This window comes from Trichosurus vulpecula, chromosome 7 (genome assembly GCF_011100635.1).
Source record: "Trichosurus vulpecula isolate mTriVul1 chromosome 7, mTriVul1.pri, whole genome shotgun sequence".
In the NCBI taxonomy this organism is placed as follows: Eukaryota; Metazoa; Chordata; class Mammalia; order Diprotodontia; family Phalangeridae; genus Trichosurus; species Trichosurus vulpecula.
The window spans coordinates 17,192,458-17,216,842 of NC_050579.1; the positions used below are offsets into that span (position 1 = coordinate 17,192,458).

Below are 24,385 nucleotides of genomic sequence, written 5' to 3' on the forward strand. Positions count from 1 at the left end.
TTGTGCAGTTGTGATTCTGCTTTGCCCATGGATCACAATACCTTCTTGGATGTGGGCACACCACAATGTTCCAGTGTCTCCCATGTCTCACAATCAATACTAAAATTAAACTTTAGTACTAGGAAACATCTACCCTATAAGTGGGGTTCTATAGGATCGGTTCGATCAGGTCTGTTGACTGGGAGGGGGTAATCAATTCAAAGGGAGGTTGGAGAGAGAACAGAATAGTTTATAGAGGTGACACCCATCGTTCCTCATCCCACAAAGACCTTGGAGACGTGATTTCTCATGTATGGTCCTCCCAGGTTATCACACTGAATTCCAGTTCCCCTTTGATTAGTGACATGAGTACCATTACTAGAATCTTCTTTAAATGGAAACATTTGGGATTAAGGCTCAAAGTCAGCAATATTTCCCATTTTACAGATGCTACCCACCATTTCCTGGCCTGTGGGGCTGGCACAGCTATCAAACCAATGAAACTCATAGGAAATAAAATCCTCCAAACTTCTCAGCTACATAGTGCTGGGATGGCATGAGATAGAAATGGAATTAAACCAACAAGAATGGAATGGGGTGGATATGTAAATAGAGTGAAGTTAGATATCCTTTTGTAGAAAGCAATTGTGTTAATTAACACTGATCAGATGTTAACTGGCTAGATGACTGGGGGAACAAAGAAAGGGTAGAATGAAAAGAAAATGGGAATAAAATTGAAGAAGACAGAAACGAAACCAGACTAAATCCATCATGAGGAAGGACCATTTCTTTTGTCTTTATACTATATATGTTTCCCCATTTCCTTATCATCTTACCTGTTAGAATATAATCTCCTTGTGAATAGGGATCATTTCATTTATTTTTCTTTGTATTCCCAGTGCCTAGCACAGTGCTGGGCACATAGGACATGCCTAATAAATGCTTGTTGACTGACTAATCTGTTTACATGTTGTTTTCTTACAGGAGAATGTTAGCTCCCTGAGGACAGGCACTCTTTGCCTTTGTATACTCAATGCCAATATACACAGTGCCTGGTACATACATGTTAAGTGTTTAATTGGTGCTTGTTGATTGATACGTAAATCCTACGCAGGCAAAATCATGAATTATGAAACAATCTCTATGGTACTGAGGTCAGAGGCCTAGGACTCAGAGGTAGTATTAACAAACCTAGAGCCTGCTCTCAACTGGCATGAGGACTTGTCAGAGCTTTCCAATTCCAGGCTTTCCAAATACGACATGCTGGGGAGAAAGAGGAAACAGGTAGAGAGAAGGTCTCCCTTGCTGGATGGAACCTAAGTACTCCCTCAGTGTCCCCCTTTTTCAGATCCACACCTTCTAATCATGTTTCCCACAAGATGGCATAAAGCTGTATGGAGGCTGGCTCTTGTGAGCTTGAGAAGCTTCTAGGTAGTGTTAAGAACCTGTGACATTTGAGCCAAATTCTTGTGTTTTCTGATAGAGGGACTGGTAAGCACACAGCCCCGCAAGACATCATGTGTCTTGGCTTCTGATGCAGGAAATAATTATGCTTCAGAGAGAGTGAGTGAGGGCTCTGCCTCATCTAGCCAAGATACAGGAGAAGCACAAAGTAATGTGATCATGTGGGGGCTCTTTGTTCTCTTATTTGAGGAAGTGGGCTTTTGCCTCCCATAACACTTTTTCTCCCATGCCATTTTTTTCTTCTAATTTCAGAGTTCACATTACTTCAGCTTGTAAGTTTTTACTTTCTCAATGGTGGTACCTCCTATCCCTGGATCCAAGAAAGTGGAACAAAACTCTCCAGCCAATATTTGAAATAGACCTTTCAGTAGTTAAAAGACTAATGCTTTTGTTCACAACGCTGTTGTGAACTTTGTACTGGCTGTCCCCTATGCCTGGAATGCTCTCTCTCTTCACCTCTGCCTCTTAATTTCCCTGGCTTTCTATAAGATCCAATTCAAGTTCCTCCTTCTCTAGAAGGTCATTCCTGGATCTCCCAGATGCTAGTGCTTTCCACTCTCAGATCCCTTCCATTTACTCTGCATATATCTTCTATGCATCTAGTTAGTTACATGTTGTCTCTTTCCCCTCTCCTCCCATTGAATGTGAGCTCCTAGAGTATGAGGATTTTTAATTTGTACCCCCAATGCTTAGCACAGTACCTGGCATATAATGAACACTTAATTGCTTAAATGTTTGTTGACTGGCTGATCAAAGAAGGGAACTTCAGGCACCACCATCAAAGTCTTCCTCCAAGGTCTTATTGTAACTGAGAAGGGATCCTGTGCTTGCATTTTCTGGTTTCTGAAGGCTCTACAAGTAGACCTGGAGGGCTGGCATGTTCTCTAAACCTTCAAGGGCCTTGAGGATGAACCTGGTGGTGGTGGTTGGCTTCTGTAGCCCAAGGACCAGCTCAGTTATGTTATAAGAAGCCCAACAACCAGCCCAGCTATGTTATGAGAAGCTCAAGCTGGCCGAAGGATAATGAATTTTTCAGCCACAGCAGATTTCAAAGCCAAAGGACTCAGTCCTACAGCAAATGTTCTTAGCCTGGGGTCCATGTACCTCCTTAAAGGGTCTGTGGATAGATTTCTGAAGGTCCAAGAATTTGGATGGAAAAAAAAAGAGTTACCTCTTTATCTTCACTAACCTCTAAGTGAAACTTAGCATTTCCTTCAGTTATTTAAAAACATCCTGAGATGGGGTCTGTAAGCTATACTGGGCTGTCATTTTGTGTCATACACTGACCCAAAAAAGTTAAAAAGCCCTATTCTCAGTGAAGAGAATAGAATTCCCCCAATGAAGCTGCCTTGAATCTCTGAAATACTAAAGTAATGAAGAAGACAAAGATAAAAATAATCTTAAGAAACCTAACCTTTTAACTATGAAAATCAAAAAAGCAAGTCTGGGTCTGGGTCTTTGAACTAGACAATGCACATGTTTCAATCAATTAATAACAATTTAATAAGTGCCTACTATATGCCAAGTACTATGCCAAGCACTGGGGATACAAAATGAGGCAGAAGACAGTCTCTGCCCTCAAGGAGCTCACAAATGTGAATAGGTGTATGTGCTTGTGTGGGAAATGTGGTTTTGCAACTACCTTCACGTATGCATGGGGTAGCTAGTTGGGGCAGTGGATAGAGTGCCAACCTTGGAGTCAGGAAGACTCATCTTCCTGAGCTCAAATCTGGCCTCAGACATTTACCAGCTGTGTGATGCTGGGCAAGTCACTTTACCCTGTTTGCCTCAGTTTCCTCATCAGTCAAACGAGCTGGAGAAGGAAATGGCAAACTACTCCAGTATCTCTGCCAAGAAAATCCCAAATGGGGTCATGGAGAGTTGGACACAACTGAAAACGACTAAACGACAACATCTACATGTGCATTTGAGAAGGATGTGAATGTATGCTGGTGGATGAATGATGTACGTGTGGCTGAATGAACGAAGAACGAAGAACTCTGATCAAAACGATGGCCGACTATGATTTTAGAGAGAACCGAGGACCAAGAATAATACCCACTTCTTGGCAGAGAGGTAATGAGACACATTTTTGGACATGGTCACTGGGAGAATTTGTTTGGCTGACCATGCATATTTGTGGCAAGAGTTTTATTTTTATTTTTTCCCCACTGGAAGGGAAAGAAATTAAATGTTCATTTTTTAAAATTTTAATTGGAAAAAAACTATATGTGGCCATGTGCTCCCATTTATAATTTGGTATGTACATGCGGGAGTATGTGCCAATGGATGAATTTTACACCTCTGTATATGTGTGAATAGGTATGCTTATGTAGAGTATCCATTCCCTGAGGTCAAGAATTGTTTCATCTTTGTCTTTCTATGCTCTATATCTAGCACAATGCTTGTTAAATTGAATTGAATGTGTGTCTGTACAACAGTCTCCAAAGAACTGAAATTATGAAGAACCAGAAAAACGATATACCCAACAATGATGGCAACAGCATAAATGAACAAAAGAACAAAAGAAATATCCAAAATGATAGTGACCAAGCATGGCCTCAAAGAGATGGGCCAAGGGATCCATTAGGATATGGAGCTTGTGTAAAAAAAAACTACCAACAAACATTTATTTTAAAGACAGAAAATGAGGAAGAGAAAAATCAGCAAATACCATTCTTTTGCTCTAATTCCTTTTTCTTTAAAAGAAATGTTATATGAGATGGCTCTGGGAGGTGGAAGGGAGGGATACTGGGAGAAGTTTGGTCATGTAAAAAAAATCAATAAACTTTTATTAAAAAAGGGAGAGAGAATGAGACAGATAAAGAGAAAGAAAGGAGAGAGAGGTATGGAGAGGGAAGAGGAGAGAGAAAGAAGAGAGATGGAGAGGGGCAGAGAGGGAGAGGGAGGAAAAAGAAAGGGAGATAAAGAAAGAGAAAGAAGGAAAGAAACAAGGAAGGAAAGAAAGAAAGAAGGAAAGAGAGAAAAAGAAAGAAAAAGATAGATGGATAGATGGATAGACATGTGGACGGATAGATGGATGGATGAATGGGTGGATGGATGGATGGATGGATGGATGGATGGATGGATGAAGGTGGGCTAGAGACTGGGATTGAAGGATTGAAGTAAAAACAATTTATATGATGTTATCGACCCCACAACGAAAACTACCTGAAGGGCCCTCTGCCTTTTGCCTAGTTTGTGTCTTCCAGAGATTCCCAGAGTCTCAGCTTCTCAGAGGTGGGGAAGAGCCCTCAGAAGCTACCTTCTATATGTCCAACAATAACTGCCAAAATATTCTTACAAGGACAAGTCTTACCAGGCCATTCTTCCACCCAAGGCTGTCCATTGGCTTCCTCTTGCTTAGCATTTAAAGTAATTTATTATCTGGCTCCTTCCAGACTTATTTAACATTGCGTCCCTTCATGCACTCACTGTTTCATCCAAACAAGCTCTTCATTCCATCTCCTACCTCCAGGTCTTTATACAGGACATCTCCCACATCTGGAGTGCAATCTCCTCTCCTCTACATCTTAGAATTTTCAGCTTTCTTTAAGACTTTGCTCAAGTGCTACTTCCTACAGGAAGCATTTGATCACCGCCACTACCGTTAACCCTTAACTGGGAGGGTTCTCTGAGGCTGGTAAGAGTTTAACAACTTGGGGTTGAGATGTACACACAACACACTTCAAAATTTAATCCGCATCATTGACATCTCCATCACTTTCATAAGTCTAAGATAAGCAACAAAACAGTAAGTTGAGCTCTGATTCCTAGGGTTTGCCAATTTCCATGGTATAAATGCTCACGTTGAAACAGAACAATTGGTTCTCATAAGTTGGAATGGGCTGACTCCAGCAAACCCCTGGTTTTCTCACTTCTCAAATTGTCTTGTATTTCCTTCTCTGTTTACATTTTATATCCTGTCCCCTCCCACTCACACCCAGGGCAATGTACGCTTCTTAAGAGCAGAGACTGTTGTTTTGAAGTTTGTTGGTTTTTTGCATTTGTATCTCCAACAGCTAACTTAGTGGGTTGAAACCTATTAAGGAGGCATTTAATAAATGATTATTGAGGAGGAAATAAAGTGAATTAATAGCACAGAGAGGTCTATGGAGCGGCACATGATGGGTATGAGCAAGCTACAGTGTATAAGGAGTGGCATGCCATCAGGACAATGTACGGTAGGAAGTGAAGATGGGCTGGTCACATGAGAAAGGTGAGGGACGACAGGTAAACAGCCAGGGTTCTCCATTGGTATCCTTGCGGTATAAGGATTCCACCCCTGTGGAGAACAGATGGGAGGTTATGGACCAAAGTCCCACAGGCACGAATGAATTGTAATCTCATTGCTGGCAACCAGACCCATGAGATCACACAGCCAATGAAGTATGTCAGTTGAATACTTGAGATTGTGTCTATGAGCGCCACATCTACTCTGACTCCCTGCCCTTGAAAGCGTCTAGGACGGAGTACTGTATTGGAAATTGGGGGGAGGGAGAGAAGCATTTTTAGCACAAAGAAAAGGCTATTTGAGAAACAGCCCGTCTAATGGGAGGGACTAGGCAGAGAAGCATTTTCTTCACCTGATGGTTCAATCAACAGGGACTCATTTCTTTCCCACAGCTGTTTTACTCCTGAGCATGAGAGATCACAGAAAAAAAGCAAACGACTGAGCATTCCTAACACAGACCTAAAATCTCTCTGTGGTGCACTTTTGGAGCCTTCTTAAAAATTAGTGTTCTGCTTTCAAAGCTTCTAATGAGAAAGGATGAGCCCATTTATTTCAGGGTAGAAGGTTCCTGGTGGGCAAACTCCCTCTACCAAGGTAGACAGACACCTGTTTCGTGACTTAATAATTTTAATGAGTTCCCTGGGACTCCCAGAAGCTAAGGGGCTTGTCCAGAGTCACAAAGACATTTCCTATTCTCCCATACCTAGAACATTATACTCTCGCCTTACCTTCACCTCTTAGAATTCCATCTTGTTGTCACTTAGTCATTTCAGTCATGCTCATGGCCCCATTAAAGTGGTTTGCCATTTCCTTCTCCAGCTCATTTGACAGATGAGAAAACTGAGGAAAACAGAGTTAAGTGACTTGCCCAGGGTCACACAGCTAATAAATGTCTGAGGCCAGATTTGAACTCAGGAACATGAGTCTTTCTGACTCCAGGCCCAGCACTCTATGCAATATGGTGCCCCCTAGCTGCCACTTAGAATTCCTAGTTTCCTTCAAGTCAGCTGAAGCATCACCTTCTTCATGTAGCTGCCTGATCCCAACAGCAGCTCATGTTCTGCATGCCTGACCCTGATAGCAGCTAGTCCCTTTATGGAAAATTAACCTTGTATTTTTTTGCATATATTTTATACATATAATGTAACACAAGCTCACCTACATAACAATCGGGACAACAGATGCTGCTACTGTATCTTTACAGGATCAAGAGTCTGTCATTTTGGAGAGTTGTTTATGTTGCTGAAGGTCAGAATAGGGCAAGAAAAAAATTAGGATCAAGAGAACTTCTTTCCTGAGAGAACCATTTAAACTCTTATCTTGCAAGGAAACAAGAAGGGAGCTTTGGAGAAAAGACTTTAATTGGTATCCTGAGAGAATGGAATGGATGGACTATGCTTCCAGAAATGAAGAGTAGTCAGTTTTAGGATTGGTTATAGTTGACTTTATCTGTGATCTTCCTCGGAGATAATATATTTTAAATAATTATTTATGTCTTCTTTTTGTTGTTGGTCATGTTGTTAATAAAGCATATAGCCAGTAACCTTGATGTTTATATAAGCCAAAGAGATTGGGGATTTACTTTATATAGAGAGATGAACAAAAGTGTATGGGGAAAAGAGGCCTCTCCAATCTATTAATTGTAATTTAGGGGCTTGGAACTAATTGATTAATTAGAGAGATGAAAAATTTTAGTAATTTATGAAGAAAATTCAAAAAATATTCCACAACCTTAAAACCTAAGGTGAGGTTGAATAAGGAAAATAGTCCAGTAACAGGTCGGGTGCTTATCCCTTCCTGGGCTATTTGGGGAGTAGAAGAATCTAAAACTCTGCTACATCTATATACGTAGATATGTCTTACCTAAAAGAATGTTAACTTTTTGAGGGCAAGTACTATTCATTGTACTACATGGTGTAAGATGCTCTAAACTTGTTTCTGCCAGACTGCTTTCCAGTTTCCCTAGTAATTCTTGTCAAATAGGAATTTCTCTCCTGACTAATTTATGTTTTCACTTTTATGCTGTATAAACACTGATTATTGAGTTCAGTTGTTTCTGATTCTTCTTTATCTAATTTGCTCTGCTTTTCTATTTCTTAACCACTAACAAATGCAAATAAAAACAACTCTGAGGTTGCATTTCACACCCAGCCAATTGGCAAGTTAACAAAGGATGGGAATAATCAGTGTTAGAGACGTAGATTAATGCCTTAGTGATGGAGCTGCGAATTGCTCCAACCATTTTGGAAAGCAATTTGGAATTATTCTTCAAATGTGATTAAAATATCTATGCTTTTTAAAACAGATATTATGCTGATAGGATTATATCCCAAAGAGGTCAGTAACAAAAAGAATGGTCCAATAGACATCAAAATGCATATTTCACAGTAGCAAAAATGAGAAACAAAGTAGATATCCATTGATTAGGAATGACTCAATTAATTTCTGGTTCATTAATATAATGAAAATAAAGAACATGATGAATACAGATGAAGGTCATATGAACTTACACGAAATGAAAAGAACAGAGCCAGGGAAATTCTACATGCACAAATACAACTATTGAAATGGAAAGAACAGCAAAACAATCAACAAATGCTTCAAAATTACATTGACCAAGGTCAGCCCCAAAGGAAAAATATGATAATACATTTGCCCTTACATTTTTGCACACCATGAGTGTGAAATACTACATATAATGTTGAACTTTTTGATAGGAAAATTAGTTTTGCCAAACTCTTTTTTCTTCTTTATAACAAAGGATGGTTCTTCATTAAAAAAGAGTGGGGGGATACAACAATAAAAGTAGTAGGTGGTATAAAAAAATCAATAAAATATGTGGAATTTTTTTTGGTTTAGAAAAAAGACATCACCTACCCTCATATTTTTCCTGTTTTTCCACAACTATGAAATATTTCTTAAAGTGGTATACATAGGCATTAAGGATATACCTGATGAAAACATGAAAAGAGAATCAGAAAGCCTTCAGAGACGATTTCCTTCATTTTCACAATCATGTAATTAATTAAAAATAAGATTTCCCACTTTACCTTCTTAGTGCTGACTTTTAAAAATCATTTTATTTGGTAGGAAAACCTTCAATATCACTCTTTAAACAAAATGTCTCCAAGATGCTACGACAGCTGCAACTTCACCTATGACAGGTTCACTGATAGAAAACTGACACCAAACAAAACACAAAACAAAGACACAGGTTCACTTAAGGTACTCACCAATATCACACAGGCTGTCCTGCAGAGTGGCCAAATGGAAAAAGGACTCCTCATTCATGATGACATTCTCCAAACACCCCCATTCAAAGGTGACATTGTATTAATTGCATTGCACCCTGTAACAAAACAAAGCCAAGTCAATAAAATCTTTAATGATTTAAAAGATATCAGGTTAGCCATCCACACAGGAAAAGCAAAGTGGATGAATAATGTATGTTGCATATGACCCATGAGAGTTATCCTCAGTGATCATGATCCTCCACTGAGATGAGAAGGCAGTGGAAGAGAGGGCTGATTCACGCATGTGACCTAGCCAAAACAAACGTGTGGCCACTGTGTGTGGGAAAAGGTAACAAAAGGGAGGGCATCCTCATGAACCACATGTGGTCTCTCCAGTGTCTGCAAGCAGTCCGGGAACCCATTTCTCCTCCTGAACTTGAGAAGGCTCAGCTGTAGGAGAAATACCCTCAGTCTTTTTGAAGGTAAAAAAAAGTAGAAAACAGTAATGCCTCTGATACCAATAGGATTATGCCTTCTTGTCCCCATTCCACAGCTTTTAGGTGCCAGGAAGCCACCAGGGTCCTGTGATCTGGGTTCTCTCTAGCAGTGTCACTGACAGGGGAGTCCACTATCTACTAAACTGCCTACTGGGTGTGGGTCAACCTCACACTTCTCCATACTTTTGACCCCCTCTCCCATGTCCTGGACCCAAGAAATCAATCTCACAAGTACTAGAAGAGGCATTAGACAGTAGTGTGTCTGAAAAAAAAAGATATGAGAGGCTTAGTGGACTACAGGCTCCACCCAGGTGAAAATGGTGGCTAAAAAAGCTAATACCACCTTGAACATGAAGAGTCATAGCTTCCAAAATAAGGAGATGATGGTCCTGCTGTATTCTGTTTGGGCTAGTTCATATCTGGAGTATCAGGTTTCATTCCATTTTAGAAAACACATGAATAACCTGCAGAGCATTCAGAAGAATGCAACCAGAATGACAAGCCTTGAGTCGATGCCATGTGGGGAAGTATAGACTAAAGAAGAAAAGCCTGGGGGATGGAAGGAGAGCATAATACTTCTCTTAAAATACACAACTCCAAAAGACCCAGGATGGAAAATGCTCTCCACATCCAGAGAAAGAACTGTGGAGTCTGAATGCAGATCGAAGCAGACTATTTTCTTTTTTTGTTCTTGTTTTTTTGTTTTTTTTTTCTTTCTTATGGTTTTTCCCTTTCATTCTGATTCCTCTTTCACAACGTGACTAATGTGGAAATCTGTTTAATATGATTATACGTGTATAGCTTATGTCCGACTGAATGCCGTCCTGGGGAGGGGAAGTGCACGGAAGGGGGGAAATTCAGAACTCAAAATCTTATAAAAGTGAATGTTGTAAACTAAAAATGAATATTTTTAAATAGTCTTAAAGTACTTGAAGCGCATAGGTGGCCTTAGAGGTTCTTTCCCACTCTGAAATGCCGCGATACCCTTAGGGCTTCAACTTTGGGTGTTAAGCCCCTGACTTTGGTACCAATGTAGCCTGAGGGAAGAAGGGACTGCCTGGCTCCAATTTCTTCCTTCTTCAGACTTTGATGAAGGAATGAAGTGTAGTGTCAGCGATCCTGTTCTTCACCCAGGACTCTCCAGTCTGCACCCTAGTCACTCCAGAGCCAATTTTGACACCCTCTAAACTGAGTCCCATGCAGAGCAAAGCTCTATCTGCCCCACCTTGGCTCCAGGCCAGGGTGAGACACAAAGGCCCTCTCCAAAGATGCCTAGCCCCTCTCTAGTCAGATTTCCATCCTCCCTCCAAAGGGCCCATTGGCTTGTCTTCCTTTAGCCTTGAACTAACCCTTCTTACCAACTCTTCTTTTTCATATTCTGACAGTCCAAAATGCCACATTCTGAATATCCCCTTCTGGTTCCCTTGACAATTTAACTGCTAGAGAAGTGATGGGTGGAGCCTGGGACACAGCCATAGACAAAATAAGATGGTTTGCCCTTTTAAAATCCAAGAACTGAAGCCAAGGCATGGTTGGTTATAACAGTCGGGAAAAGGGAACACTCTGCCACTGTGGAAGAAGTTACAATGGGGACTTTCTCCTTGGCCTTTGTAATGAGGATCTTTCATAAACACACTGAGAAAAGTCTCCCAGGAGGGGATGTAGCAAAGCTCATAAACACCACTGTCATGGCAACATGGCGACGAGCAAAGAATGCTACGTTTGGAGTTAGGGGACCTAGGTTTGAATCATGGCTCTGCTAATGCATGACTTGTATCTTCTTGGGATATGTCCTTTCTTCTCTGTGGCCTCAGTTTACTCATCTGTAAAAGGACCAGATGACCTCTAATGTGCCTTCTAGAGCCAATAGTCTATTACCTACCGCCAAGCAGCAGGACTAGGGTAAGGTCGTTAGAGGGCTGTGTAGTTGTATACACTGATTAATAGACTGGCACTCCAGGACCACAGTAAATGATCAGTAAGCTCACAGGCTCCTAGTCTGATGTGGGGCAGAGCCTGCCTCAATACCTGCCTGTTTCTGAAATTAGATTTATAAGAGATCTTAAAATGGAATCTAGTTCAACCTCTCCATTTTAAAGATGAAAAAAACAATGCTCAGAGAAGGGAAATTACTTGCCCAAGGTCACACAAGTAGTAAGTACCAGAGGCAGGATTTGAACCCAGCTCCTCTGACTCCAAATTCCATGCTCTTTCCACTGTACTATGCTGCCTGTCCTTTCAAATTTAATTGAATTCTTTTGGCCACAGGCATAGCCAATGGGAGGAGGTGTCAGAAGGTAGGAAAAGCACCAGCTGTGAAATTAAAGAGCTTTGGTCCCAGGTCCAGCTCTGCCACATGGAGCACTGGGCCTGGCATCAGGAAGACTCGAGTTCAAACCCAGTCTCAGATACTTAAAAGATGTGTGACCCTGGGCAAGTCACTTAACCTCTGCCTACCTCAGTTTCCCAAACTGTAAAGTGGGAATCATAATGACACCTACCTCATAGGGTTGGTGTGAAGACCAAATGAGATAATTTTGGAAAATGCCTAGTCAGCACAGTGCCTGGCACATGGTAGGTGCTTAAATGAATATTTCTTTTCTTCCTCTGACCCTCACTTCCCTCATCTTCATTGAACTATAGGATCTCCAAGGTTCTTTCTAGCTCTAAGTATATGATAGTTTTGTGAAATACCTTTCAAACCACAAGGGTTCTCTATATACCAAAATATTTACAGCAGTATTTTTTGTGGAGAAAGGAGAGGAGAAGAGATGCTATATAACAGCCTGATGAGGTGGGAAATCTTGTGCGTTGAGGAAAGGAGAGAGATGAATTTGAAGCCCAGCTGGGGCACCAGGCAACTATGTGACCCTGGACAAGTCACTTCCTTCCTTCCTCTGAACCTCTGCTTCTTCAAATAAGGAAGTTAAATTCTATGTCTAAAACCTCTCCAATAAGGAAATGCTACGTCAGCAATGAAAGAACAGGTGAGAGGAAGACAGGTTGGTGCTCAGCCATTGCCACAGCTTTACACTTTTACTCATATCCAGGTTCCTAGTCTGACGTGGGGCAGAGCCTGCCTCAATACCTGCCTGTTTCTGAAAACCAGAGCTTTCTCCTTCAGAGAACATGTGTAGCAAAGGTCAGAGCCCCCTTGAACCTGGCTCAATGTTGCCAGGAGATCGCATTTGGTCCTTTGGCCATTCAAGCTTCACTGTGAGCTGGGAAAATCCAATCTCCTGTCAAAAGAGTTTAAAAGGCAGGACAGAAAAACAAAAAGCCTCCTTGGGCATAATGCCACCTTTGCAAACTGACAGGCTAATTAAACCAAAGAAAGCTTGGACTGAACCAGAAATTGTCTCCAAAATGTCTCTGAAAGGCACACCTGCTGCCCCTGAAAGCTGCCTGGCAGCCAAGCCAACAAAGGGAAATTTTCCCGTACGATCAAATGTACTTTATTATGCTTAACTGTTAACTTTGTTAGTTGGGGGAGCAGGGGACTGGAAAGTAACCCTAATACACACACGGCATCAGTAATAAAAGGAAGGAAAAAGGAAGGAGAGGAGCCCATGAACTGGAAAACTCTAAATTCCCACTTGATACATTAAGAAAACTAGCCCAGGAGGAAGGAGGCATGAATTCTAATACATGTGTCACATAGAGATACTGTGACCTTGGCCAAGTCATTTCCCTTTCTAAGCCACATAACAGGATGATGGGGGCCTTACCTTTCAACCGTCAGGAGGCCCGGGACAGATGTGCCAGATTTAACTGGTCTCCACCAAGCTTTGCTCCACCACCTTCTGCCCAATGTGTCTCTGGAGCCAGCTCCACCTCTGCCAGCTGAAAAAGGAAACAAAACAAAAAAATGAGGCCACTTCAGTGTGAAAAGAGGGCTCTTGGTACATTCCCTGCGAGAGCAAAGCAAACACCAGCTCTCCCACCTGGTCCAGCTGCTCTCCTGCGACTTCAAGGAAATAGCTTAAAACTGGGCTCCTCACCTGCAAACCAGCACACCTGTCCATCTGCCCCATTCCCCGAGCTACCGACCGCCTTCCACCCCGAGCCCCCTCCCCTCAGCCCATCGACCGCCTTCCACCCCACACCCCACTTCCCTCAGCCCATCGACCGCCTTCCACCTCATGCCCCTTCCCTCAGACCACCAACCACCGTCCACCCCAAGCCCCCTCCCCTCAGCTCATCGACCGCCTTCCACCCCATTCCCCCCTTCCCTCAGCCCATCGACCGCCTTCCACCCTATCCCCCTTCCCTCAGCCCACCGACCACCTTCCACCCCAAGCCCCCTCCCCTCAGCCCACCGACTGCCTTCCACCCCACACCCCACTTCCCTCAGCCCATCGACCGCCTTCCACCCCAAGCCCCCTCCCCTCAGCCCATCGACCGCCTTCCACCCCAAGCCCCCTCCCCTCAGCTCATCGACTGCCTTCCACCCCATTCCCCCCTTCCCTCAGCCCATCGACCGCCTTCCACCCTATCCCCCTTCCCTCAGCCCACCGACCACCTTCCACCCCAAGCCCCCTCCCCTCAGCCCACCGACCGCCTTCCACCCCACACCCCACTTCCCTCAGCCCATCGACCGCCTTCCACCCTATCCCCCTTCCCTCAGCCCACTGACTGCCTTCCACTTCATTTCCCCACTTCCCTCAGCCCATCGACCGCCTTCCACCCCGAGCCCCCTCCCCTCAGCCCATCGACCGCCTTCCACCCCACACCCCACTTCCCTCAGCCCACTGACTGCCTTCCACCTCATTTCCCCCCTTCCCTCAGACCACCAACCACCTTCCACCCCATGCCCCCTCCCCTCAGCTCATCGACTGCCTTCCACCCTATCCCCCTTCCCTCAGCCCACCGACCACCTTCCACCCCATTCCCCCCTTCCCTCAGACCACCAATTGCCTTACATTCCATTCCCCACTTCCATCAGACCTCCTTCTCTCAGCCCCACCCAAGTAATCTCTTAATGAAATATTCATAAAGAAGAGCAAAGCTCCTGTCTCTAGCTTTGTAATCCTGCCATAATAAAAACAATTTCTTACATATACAAAAACTGCCATTCGCAAATAAATTGGCTTGGACCAACGACCAGGGTTTTATGTTCAAAAGAATGATTTACCTACAAGGGTCTGATTGAAATAAAGCTGTCAGGCCAATGCCTTAAAATTCTGGTTCATCTCTACTATTCCTCAAGCTCTTAAAACTGTAATGTCATTTCTTTAGGATCATAGATCTAAACCTACAAGGAGCCCCTGAAGCCATATCCATAGGCTCCTAGGAGATTGAAAGGCATCTCAGAGGCCACTGAGTCCAACCCCTTTATTGTATAGTTGAGGAAACAGATTAAGTGACTTATCCAAGGTCACACAGGTAACAAACCTCGGAGGCAGTTTCAATAGATGCACCTCTAGCACATTTCTCTTCCAACTGAATCACACTGCCTCCTTCTTTGTTTTATGCGGCTTTTGTTTTTAGAAGATCTACAAGCCCAGATGTTACCACATCAGGACACTAGGATATTTCCAACAGAAGTGAGTTTGGAAGTCAAGTGTTCTGACTTAACAGCCAACATGGCTGATGTCCAGCTTATGGCTTTGGGACCGTAACCCTCAGAATGGGATGAGGGAAGTGGATGTCAGATTGAGAGAGATAGAGATGGAAGGAAGAGAGGGACAGAAGAAAAGGGGAGGGAGGGAGGAAGGAAGGAGGGAAGGTAGGAGGGAAGGAAGGAAGGTAGGAAGGAGGGAAGGAAGGAAGGGAGGGAAGGGAAGGAAAGGGAAGGAGGGAAGGAAGGAAGGGAAGGAGGAAGGAGGAAGGAGGAAAGAAGGAAGGAAGGAGGGAGGGAAGGAGGGAAGGAAGTAAGGAGGGAAGGAAGGAGGGAAGGAAGGAGAGAAAGAAGGAAGGAGGGAAGGAAGGAAGGAAGGAAAGAAGGAAGGAAAAGAAGAAAGGAAAAGAAGGGAGGAAGGAAGAAAATAGGGAGGGAGAAGAACAAAGGAAGCAAAGAGGGAGGGAGGGAAAGAGGAAAGGAAGGAAAGAAGGGAGGAAGGAAGCTGGAAAAGGAAAGGGGGAAAGGAAAGAAAGAGTTTATTAAGTGTTTAATAATAATAATCCTTACACTAGGCACTGTGCTGAGTACTGATGCTACAAGTACAAAGACGCAAGCCAGAGACAGAAAGACAAAGGCAAAGAGATTTATGGATGAGCAAGAAGACAGAGCAAAGGTGAACCCAGGGCCACCAAAGGCAATGGGGAAGATAGAAAAAGCTGCAGGAGGCAGCAGGCCCACGGGTGCTTTGCTAGTTTCTATAATTAATGCTGACAAAAGACCTGGAGCCAGAGTACCCAGGGCTGTAACAAGGAGAAGGAACTCAGGCTTGTGCCTGTACCAGAGCAGGGCAGGAGCCAACTGGGAAGAGCCCAGCAAGGACCCTGCTTGGCATTAGCATGAGGCTGCCAAAAGCAGCTCGATGCCTGAGGGGCCCAAGGAGGGATGAAACAGAACCATGGGAGGTGCCAGACAACACCCATTCCCCAGGCCAGTGCCTGGGATGCCACCAACATCTCACCCTCTAGAAAAACCTCCTGTTACTCGATCCTTTTGTTAGATGTTTGTGCCATTCTTCTCTGCCTTGAAGGGTTAGTATGCTTATAAAGGAGACTAGGTCTGGGTCTGGAGGGCCCTCCGAGGCCACCTGGTCCAAACTTTTCATTTTACAGATGAGGAAACTGAGGCCCAGGGAGGTTGTGACTTGCCCAAAGTCACATAAGTTGCAAACTTCAGGGGTGGGATTTGAACCCAGGGTCTCTGACTCAAGAGCCACAGTTTTCTCCCTATACCACCCCACTTCCATAAGATCAGGCTCAATGCTATTTATTTTTATATCTCCCTCAAAGCCAACTACAGGACATTATATTGGACTCAGGAAGCCTCTGATGAATGTTTACTGAATGGTAAATAAAGATAAAGGCACCAGCCCAAGGTCCTGAAGGGGCTCAGCTGGGTTGCCATCTTCCCCTGTGAGGGCCACCTGGTCATGCCAGCCTTGGCTCTGTATTAAACCTCTCTGAATGACTCAGTTCCTACTAAATGCCAAGGCTTCTAGCTACTACCCATGGAGGATCACAGTCCCAGAGCCTTCCCCATGAACCATCAGTTCTATACAAAACTGAGCATTTAAGAAACATCTATTGAGCCCTCCCATGGCTCTGGAGCCACAGCATCTAGAACCTCACCTCAGATGCTCTCTACCTGGGTGAAGACAAATGCCTTCATCTCCCAATCTTGCTTTTCCACTTTATAAAATGACTGGTTTGGGTTAAAAGGTCTCAAGCCTTCCAGCTCTTGTTCTGTGAGGCCATGAGCCTACGTAGAAGACCTCAGGCAATTCACACCAGCTCATGGGGCCTTGGTCTCCTTCTCTGTAAAATGAGGGGTTTGGACCAGATGGGTTCTGAACACCCTTACAACTCTAGAGTTAGTATCTGCTAAATGCAAGGTATTGGGGCTAAAAGAAATATCAAGTGAAGACCCTGACCTCCTCCTTGAGCTGATGACTTTGGAGGGACACAGAAGCTGCGTGTGTAAGCATGTCCTCACACACACACACACACACACACACACACACACACACACACTGATAAACAATACTAAGATGATAGCTCAACATTTCAGAATTTGACGGCAGAGGGATCTTGAAGACCTCTCAGCTCACTTAGGACAGGCTGTCCCCACTCTGGACATGAGTTTTGGGGCTGACTTTGCAGGAAATTCCATGCACCACATATTTGATTTGTCAACCAATCCTTAGTGTCTCCTGTCTGTAATGTCAGAAATAGGGAAACAACCACGTTGACCAAAATGAAAGCTTGCCCCCTTCCTGAAAAACAAATGACCTTCGCTGCTTTGAGGAAGTGCCTTGTTGCGGAGATGGTGGCATTCCTGGCATCTCCCACAACAACTAGGAGTAATGGGCAAGGTGGTGAAGCTGAGAGTACCAAGTCCATCACCGGAGACCTACTCTAAGGAGCCATCAATGATCTTAGCCTCCACTTTCTTACCCCTACAATGGCCTAACGACCATCCCACGTAAGCTTCTAGAAACTTGCCTGGTCTTATTCTGAGATATCCTTGAGGTTAGGGACTGTTTCATTTTTTGTCATTGTACCTCAGTGTCAGTACATAGTACATGCTTAATACTCATTGGTTGATTGATTAACCCAAGTGCTACGCTAACAAGTTGAGGTTTTTCTCCTAGAAGCAAGAGCGAATCACTGGAGGTTTCTGAGTAGATGAATGACGTGATCAGCCTTGTAACTTGTCTCTAATCACCTAGGGCTTTGGAAACCGGACAAGTAAGCTAATTAGAGACAAAGCTTGGGCCGAGGGCTGGCTCTTTCCCTAACTAGCTGCATGACTTTGGGTAGATCTCTAGGTCTGGTTCCTCATCCAGTAGTGAACAGATAACAGGCACCAAATAAATGGCTTTCATTCATTCACTCAATCACCCATCCACCCATTCACCTACAAAAAGTGAGATTTAGACTAGATGATCCCTGACGTGCTTGAAACTCTGAAGTTCTCTTCTAGGCCCTGACGACCAAGAATTTCTTATGCAAGGTGTCTGTTTCTACTGATCCTTCCATGGCCCCACAGTGCTTCATTTCACTATTCCTAACAGACAGTTCATGTTATCAAGGTAAGTTGGAATACACTGAAGGGGAAAGTCTCATGTTGCCCTGAGGATCAGAGAAGACCGTATCAACTAAACGTGTGTGTGCGTGTGTACACACTCAAACATGTATAAGTGTGTGTGTGTATATATATATACGTACATATATATAAACATGCTATATGGTGTGTCAAGAATATGTGTGTACATATATGTATATGGACACATACACATATACATACAAAAATAATTATAATTACACCAATATCTAGAAAACATAAAAAGAGGATAGAAGCAAATACAAGTAACGCTCCCCCCAAGTGCTCCAAATCCCAAATAAGAAAAATGTTAATGAAAACAATTCTGAGCTTTCACCTCAGACCCCTTAAATTCAAACTGGCAAAGCTCGTAAAAGACGAAGAAAGTCCATGGTGGAGGGCTGTGGGAAGATACGCACATCACCATTACCATAATTATAACATCATTCTAGATTTGTCTAACCACTCTGGGGGAAAAATTCAGAACTGTCACTAAACTCTTCATACTCTCTGACCTTAAGAAACCCAATGAAGAATGGAAAGTCACATATACAAACAAGTATTTATAACGATGGATTTTTTGTGGTAGCAAAAACCTGGAAATGAAGATGCTGAGAGATGATAGAATGACTGAACAAATCATAGCCTATGAAGTCACTTAATCTCTCTGGGCCTCAGTTTCCTCCAATATAAAATGAAATTGTTGGAATCAGTGACCTTGAAGGTCCTTTCCTGCTCTAAGATCTCTGCTCCTCAATCTTGATCTAGAAGAAGAGAGAAGAAAATTCACCTCCCTCCTTCTTTGCAGAAGTTGGGGGCTCTGAGTCTATTGTTCAGACTTCATTGATGTGCTGGTGAGTTTTGCAGAACCACTTCCCCTCCCTATTCATGCTTTCCCTTTTGATTATTTCTTTGTTACAAGAGCTGGCACTCTGGGGAGGCAAAGGGAGAGGGACACATATGAAAATGATGGCAATGCAAAAAATTAAAATGCCAATAAAATGGAAATATAAATAAAATCTGTATTCCTTTATGATCCTCTCTCATTGTGTAATAAGAAAGTTCAAATATGAAGGACTCCAAACAACAATGTGGAAGTCTCCAATGGATTGCCATAGAAGGAAGCAAATAGAGCCAAGAGGGCAGAAGGCACGAGGGATGACAACAAATGTAATGAAGACAGCAGACAAAGTGGACAGCAATCTGCTCACACACAATGGCCACAGTTGCTTCAGGTGACTGCCATTAAAACATACTGCCTTCCTCTCTATTAGGAGATTGGAAACTGTGAAATATTTATGTTGCATGTCTTATTAGCCAAATCCCTACATCAAATGATTGTATTTAAATAGTTTTTTATGGGGTGAAGGGAGTGGAGTTTGTTGGCTCACAGATCACAGATTTAGAGCTAAGTTAGTCCAACCCCTTCATTTTTACAGATGAGGAAACTAAGGCCAACAGAAGTCAAATAATCATAAGAGCATAGATTTAAGACTGAAAAGAACCATCAAGTCCAACCCCCTAATTTTACAGATGAGGAAACTGAGGCACAGAATGTCTAGGTGATTTGCCCAGGGCCACACAGCCATAGAAAAACAAAAGCATCAATAAAATATTATCATTATTTTATTAATGTTAATATTTACTTTTTTAAATTAACCAATTGTAACCATGGTAACCAGGATGAAGGAAATTCAGGGCACGATGATCTGACAGGAAGAATTAGGTAATTCTTCCAATCTTTTTCATCATCAAGGAAGGTAAAGGGGGAGCTCTTTGGGCTCAGGTCAGACAGGAATCATTCCCAGGTGAGGGAGGGAGGGAGAGGCATGAATCCAGGCGAGAATCCAGAAGGACAGCAGCACTCAGAATGCTGCCCTTCAAGGAAGGGCGGGCTGGCATTCCTGTCTCTGGCAACCAAGACAGTCTCCCAGAGGATTTCACCTTCTCTCCTCCAACCTGGCCTGCCCTGGAACATCCTCTCCCTCCCTGTCATCACTCAGCAGGCCGTACCCATCCATCCTCCCTCCCTCATCTCCTGGTACTCTCCCTTCTTCCAGCCAGACCGTTGGGTGGGGATTTCCACCTCCTCATGAAAAGGGCTAAGACTGACTCATGGTCCTCTACCTCCCCCACCCCACCCCACCCCACCCCCAGCTGGCTCTTCTTTGTAGACTGGTTTATTTGTTCTGACGTGTGGACAGCTGGCTCTGCGGGTGCCTTTACAGCTGCCTGTGAACTTCTAAGAGAGTGAGGCCAGTGTCAGTAAGACTAACGCTTCATATCTCGGGGTTTGCTGCTTTCCAAAGCATTTTCTCAGCTCAGATAATACAATGGAAGATGTCCCTGGGAGCTCAATAGGCCAGGTACTGCAATCAGCATTGTTCTGATGAGTAAAGCGAGGTTCACACACAGCAAATCAGCAGCAGAATCAGGCCTAGAAGCCCAGCTACAAACCCAGGGACTCTCAAAGGCTGTGCCCCTATGGACCCCGGAGTTTCCCTAGGCATGCCACAAATCAACTAGTTCTTACACTTGCAATCCCACAAGCATACCCAACCCTCCCACGAATACTATGGATCTAAGACATGGAATCATGAAATACCAATAACTAACAATTATAGGGTATGTGGCAGGCACTATATGATAAGCGCTTTACAGTTATTATCTTTTTGATCATCACAACAACCCTGGGAGGTAGGTGCTGCTATTATCCCCATTTTACAGATAAGGAAGCTGAGGCAAAGTGACTTGCCCAGGGTCACACAGCTAATAAGCATCTGAAGAGAGATTCCAATCCAGGTGTTTCAGGCTCCAAATCCAGTGGTCCAGCCTCTCTTGGCTAGTACTAGTGCCTGGCCATCTGGCTGAGCTCACACGAGACAGGCAATCAAAGCATCAGATTGCCCAAAACACGGCCAAATAGAGCCTGAGCCAGTCACTGAAATACAGAGAGAAGGCAGCTAAATCCTGGGGAGCAGAAGCAACCAGCAAGCATTTAGTAAAGGCTTACTCTGTGCTAGGTGCCCTGTTAGGTGCTGGGTATACAAAAGAAAAGTGAAGCAATCCCTGCCCTCTTGGAGCCTACGATCTATCAATGGACACATACTGGTAACACAGGGACAAATCCTTGGATCCTAGAATTTCAATCCCATGCCTTTTCTGCACCATCGCAGACTGACTGTCTTTTTCAGGGGAAACAAATCTAATCCTTCTTCCACACTTTTTTTCTTTGATTTTTATAGGAATGTAGGATTTGGCCCTCAGAAATTAACCTGTGCCTGGGTGGAAATCCTCGATCCAACAGCCCTGATAACTACTCACCCTCTGCTGCTGGAAGGTTTCCAGGGGGTCGGCACACATTACTTCCATAGGCAGCAGCCTGTTTCACTTTTAGACGACTGATTATTAGCGGGTTTTCCCTCTTCCCCATCTTCCCCTCTACTATTGAAAACTATTTCTCGTTTTCCTGCAGCCAAGCAGAATAAATTTAACCTTGTTCCTCATGACAGCCACATACCCCATTAATCTTCTCTTTTCCAAAAGGGAAAAAGAAAAAAGATCAGCTGTTCCTTCAAATGATCCTTGTCAGTCGTAGTTTCAAATCATCTTGGTTCAGTGGAAACATCAGGAGTTGAATGAGCTGGGTTCAAATCCTGCCTCTCTCACCTACTCCCTATGCGACCCTGGGCAGATCCCTTCACCTTTGAGTCCCTCAGAGGAGGTTGGCCTAGATGATTTCAAAGGTCTCTTCTAGCTTGAATTTTTCTTGGTCTCTTTCCCCGAGGTATGCTAAAATTTGTCAACATCCTCCCTACAATGTAACACCCAGAACTCGACACAATAGTCTAGATTAGGTCTGCCTTGGGTATAGCCGTGCTCTGATCAAGGTCAGCAACCTCAGTCTGAACACAACGTTTCCACAAATGCAGCCCAAGGTTACAATGAGCTTTGGGAGCCACCATGGCTGTGTTGGCATGTGACTATATCACCTAGATCATTTTTTCAGACAAACTTTTGTCTCGCCCATCTTGTGCTTGTGAAGTGAATTTATTGAACCCAAGTATAAGACTACATTTATCCCTAGCCGATTTCATCTTTTTAGACCCAGCCCATTTTCCCAGCCAGAGGTTCCGTTTTCCTCAACTATAAAGTAGCTAAAATCATCCTTATAGGATTGCAGTATATAATCCTTATAGGATTGAAAGGAAAAGTCTTCGTAAGCCTTCTATGGAAAGAGGAGTTATTATTTTATGAGGCGTTGACACTACCATAGCAGCACACTACCATCATTGGGGAGGAGAAGAAAGTGGTTAAGGTAGTGATTTTGTTGGAATGTGGGTGGAGCAACAAATGCCTGCCAGCAGTCTGGCAGCTTCCTGATTGGCTGGGAAGGAGTCTGGCTTGAAAAATTATGAACAAGCTTAAGCGTGGCCCGGACTGCCCAAGTGGACAAGTCCCAAATTGTCCTGGGAGAAGGGGATGTACTAGTATAAAAGATGTCATTTGGACGATTGGCCAGAATGAGGGTAATACATTGGGCCTCCAATGGGCTCCTGGAACTGTAAAGTATACTTCAGAATCACAGAAAATTAGAGCTAGAAGGCACTTTGGAACATAGTTTAGGAGAGCAAGCTAGGATCTTAGAACAGAGAATGCTAGAGCTGAGATGGACTTTCAATCCTAGACTGTCCTACCTGAAAGGAATCTTAGCACCCAGAATGTCAGAGCTGGAAGGGATCTTAAAACACAGACTGACAGGGAAGGCCAGACCTTAGAACGCAGAATGTCACAAGTAGAAAGAGACCTTAGGAAAAAGAATATAGAATGTCACAGCTGAAGGACCTGGGGAAACAGAATATAGAATGGTTTAACTAGGAAGGACCTTAGAACATAGATCAGGACATTTCACAGCTGGGAGGAACTTTAGAACACAGATGATCAAAGTCAGCAGGCACCTTTGGAATCAGAGATTTAGAAGTAGAAAGGATATCAATGGGCCATCTAGTGCATTCTCTTCATTTTACAGAAGAGAAAAGTGAGACCCAAAAAGATGAAGTCACTTGCCCCAGCTCTTACGAGAGGGAGCAGTAGAACTGGGCTTCTAACTCAGAGCCTCAGTCTCCAAATCCCCTTCTTCCCATAGGAGAAGACGCAGTTGCCCTCCTCCTTGCCAAAGTGAATTCCTTCACCTTGCCCAGGCAACATTTATCTCATCCTTTCATCTCCTCTGGTATCTTGCTTTATCAATCATTCCTATTGTCTTTCTTCTTCAATCACTCCCTCTACTAGCTCCTTCCCCTCTTCCAGCAAACAAGTTCAGCTGCCTCCTTACCTTAACTCCCTTGACTTTGCTACCACCCTCAGATCATACAGTGCAAACCTTTATTCTAGAGATGAAGGTTATGAGAGGTTATATGTCTTGCCCAAGGCTACACAGTCAGTAAGGGGCCCAGATGTTTTCCTTCCAAGCCCAGTGTGCTTTCCACTACACTACACAGCCTTCATCGAAATGTCAACGAGTATTATGAGCAGTATCGTTAACAAGTACAATTTATCATGTCCACTATATATGTACATTAAAAAATGTGCTCCTTACAAGTTTCAAGGACACCCTTCTCCTTCTGAATTGAACTCTAGATTTTTATAAAAACAAGAACCTGTTGCCCTTTTCCTAATAACTAGGAATTACAGCTAGAAAAGCCTTTAGTCCACAAGAAGCAGCAAGTACCTACTATGTGCCAGGGACTGTGCTGGCTATAAAAAAAGGACAAAAAGAAGGCCCCTGCCCTCAGGGTGTTTACTCTTATAGGTTATCTACTCCAGAGGTGTCAAATATGGGCATGTAATTGGGAAATATTTAACAAAACAAATAAAAATACAATAGAACATAGAAAACATTACTCTGTGTTTTTCTAAGTCAATAAGAGGCCCAAAAGGATTGCTATGTATTTTAGTGGCACCCATTTCTATCTGAGTTTACACCCCTGATCTAATGGAACTCCCTCCTTTTACAAAGGTCAGCTGGAGTCCGGAAGACTCAACTTCCTGAGTTCAGATCTGGCCTCGGACATTTATTAGCTATGTGAGCCTGGGCAAGTCACTTAACCCTGTTTGTTTCAGTTTTCTCATTTGTAAAATGGGCTGGAGAAGGAAATGGTCAAACCACTGCAGTATTTTTGCCCAGAAAACCCTAAATGGGGTTACAGAAAGTCAGATACAATTGGAAAACAAAACAACAATAACCTTTTTTAAA

The 24,385-nt window shown here is 43.5% G+C and overlaps 1 protein-coding gene across 2 annotated transcripts in view; it reads right to left on the bottom strand.

The window, feature by feature from the left end:
• The window catches only part of ST6GAL1 (ST6 beta-galactoside alpha-2,6-sialyltransferase 1), a 119,447-nt gene that overhangs the window by 83,004 nt on the left and 12,058 nt on the right, over window positions 1–24,385 (bottom strand). For both annotated transcript variants that reach the window (XM_036766493.1, XM_036766492.1), the window contains exons 2-3: window positions 13,136–13,250; window positions 8,911–9,026 (exon numbers count right to left, since the gene is read on the bottom strand). In XM_036766493.1, the coding sequence (XP_036622388.1) occupies window positions 8,911–8,968 (58 nt within the window). In that variant the 5' untranslated portion in view covers window positions 8,969–9,026; window positions 13,136–13,250. The remainder of the gene's footprint in view (window positions 1–8,910; window positions 9,027–13,135; window positions 13,251–24,385) is intronic.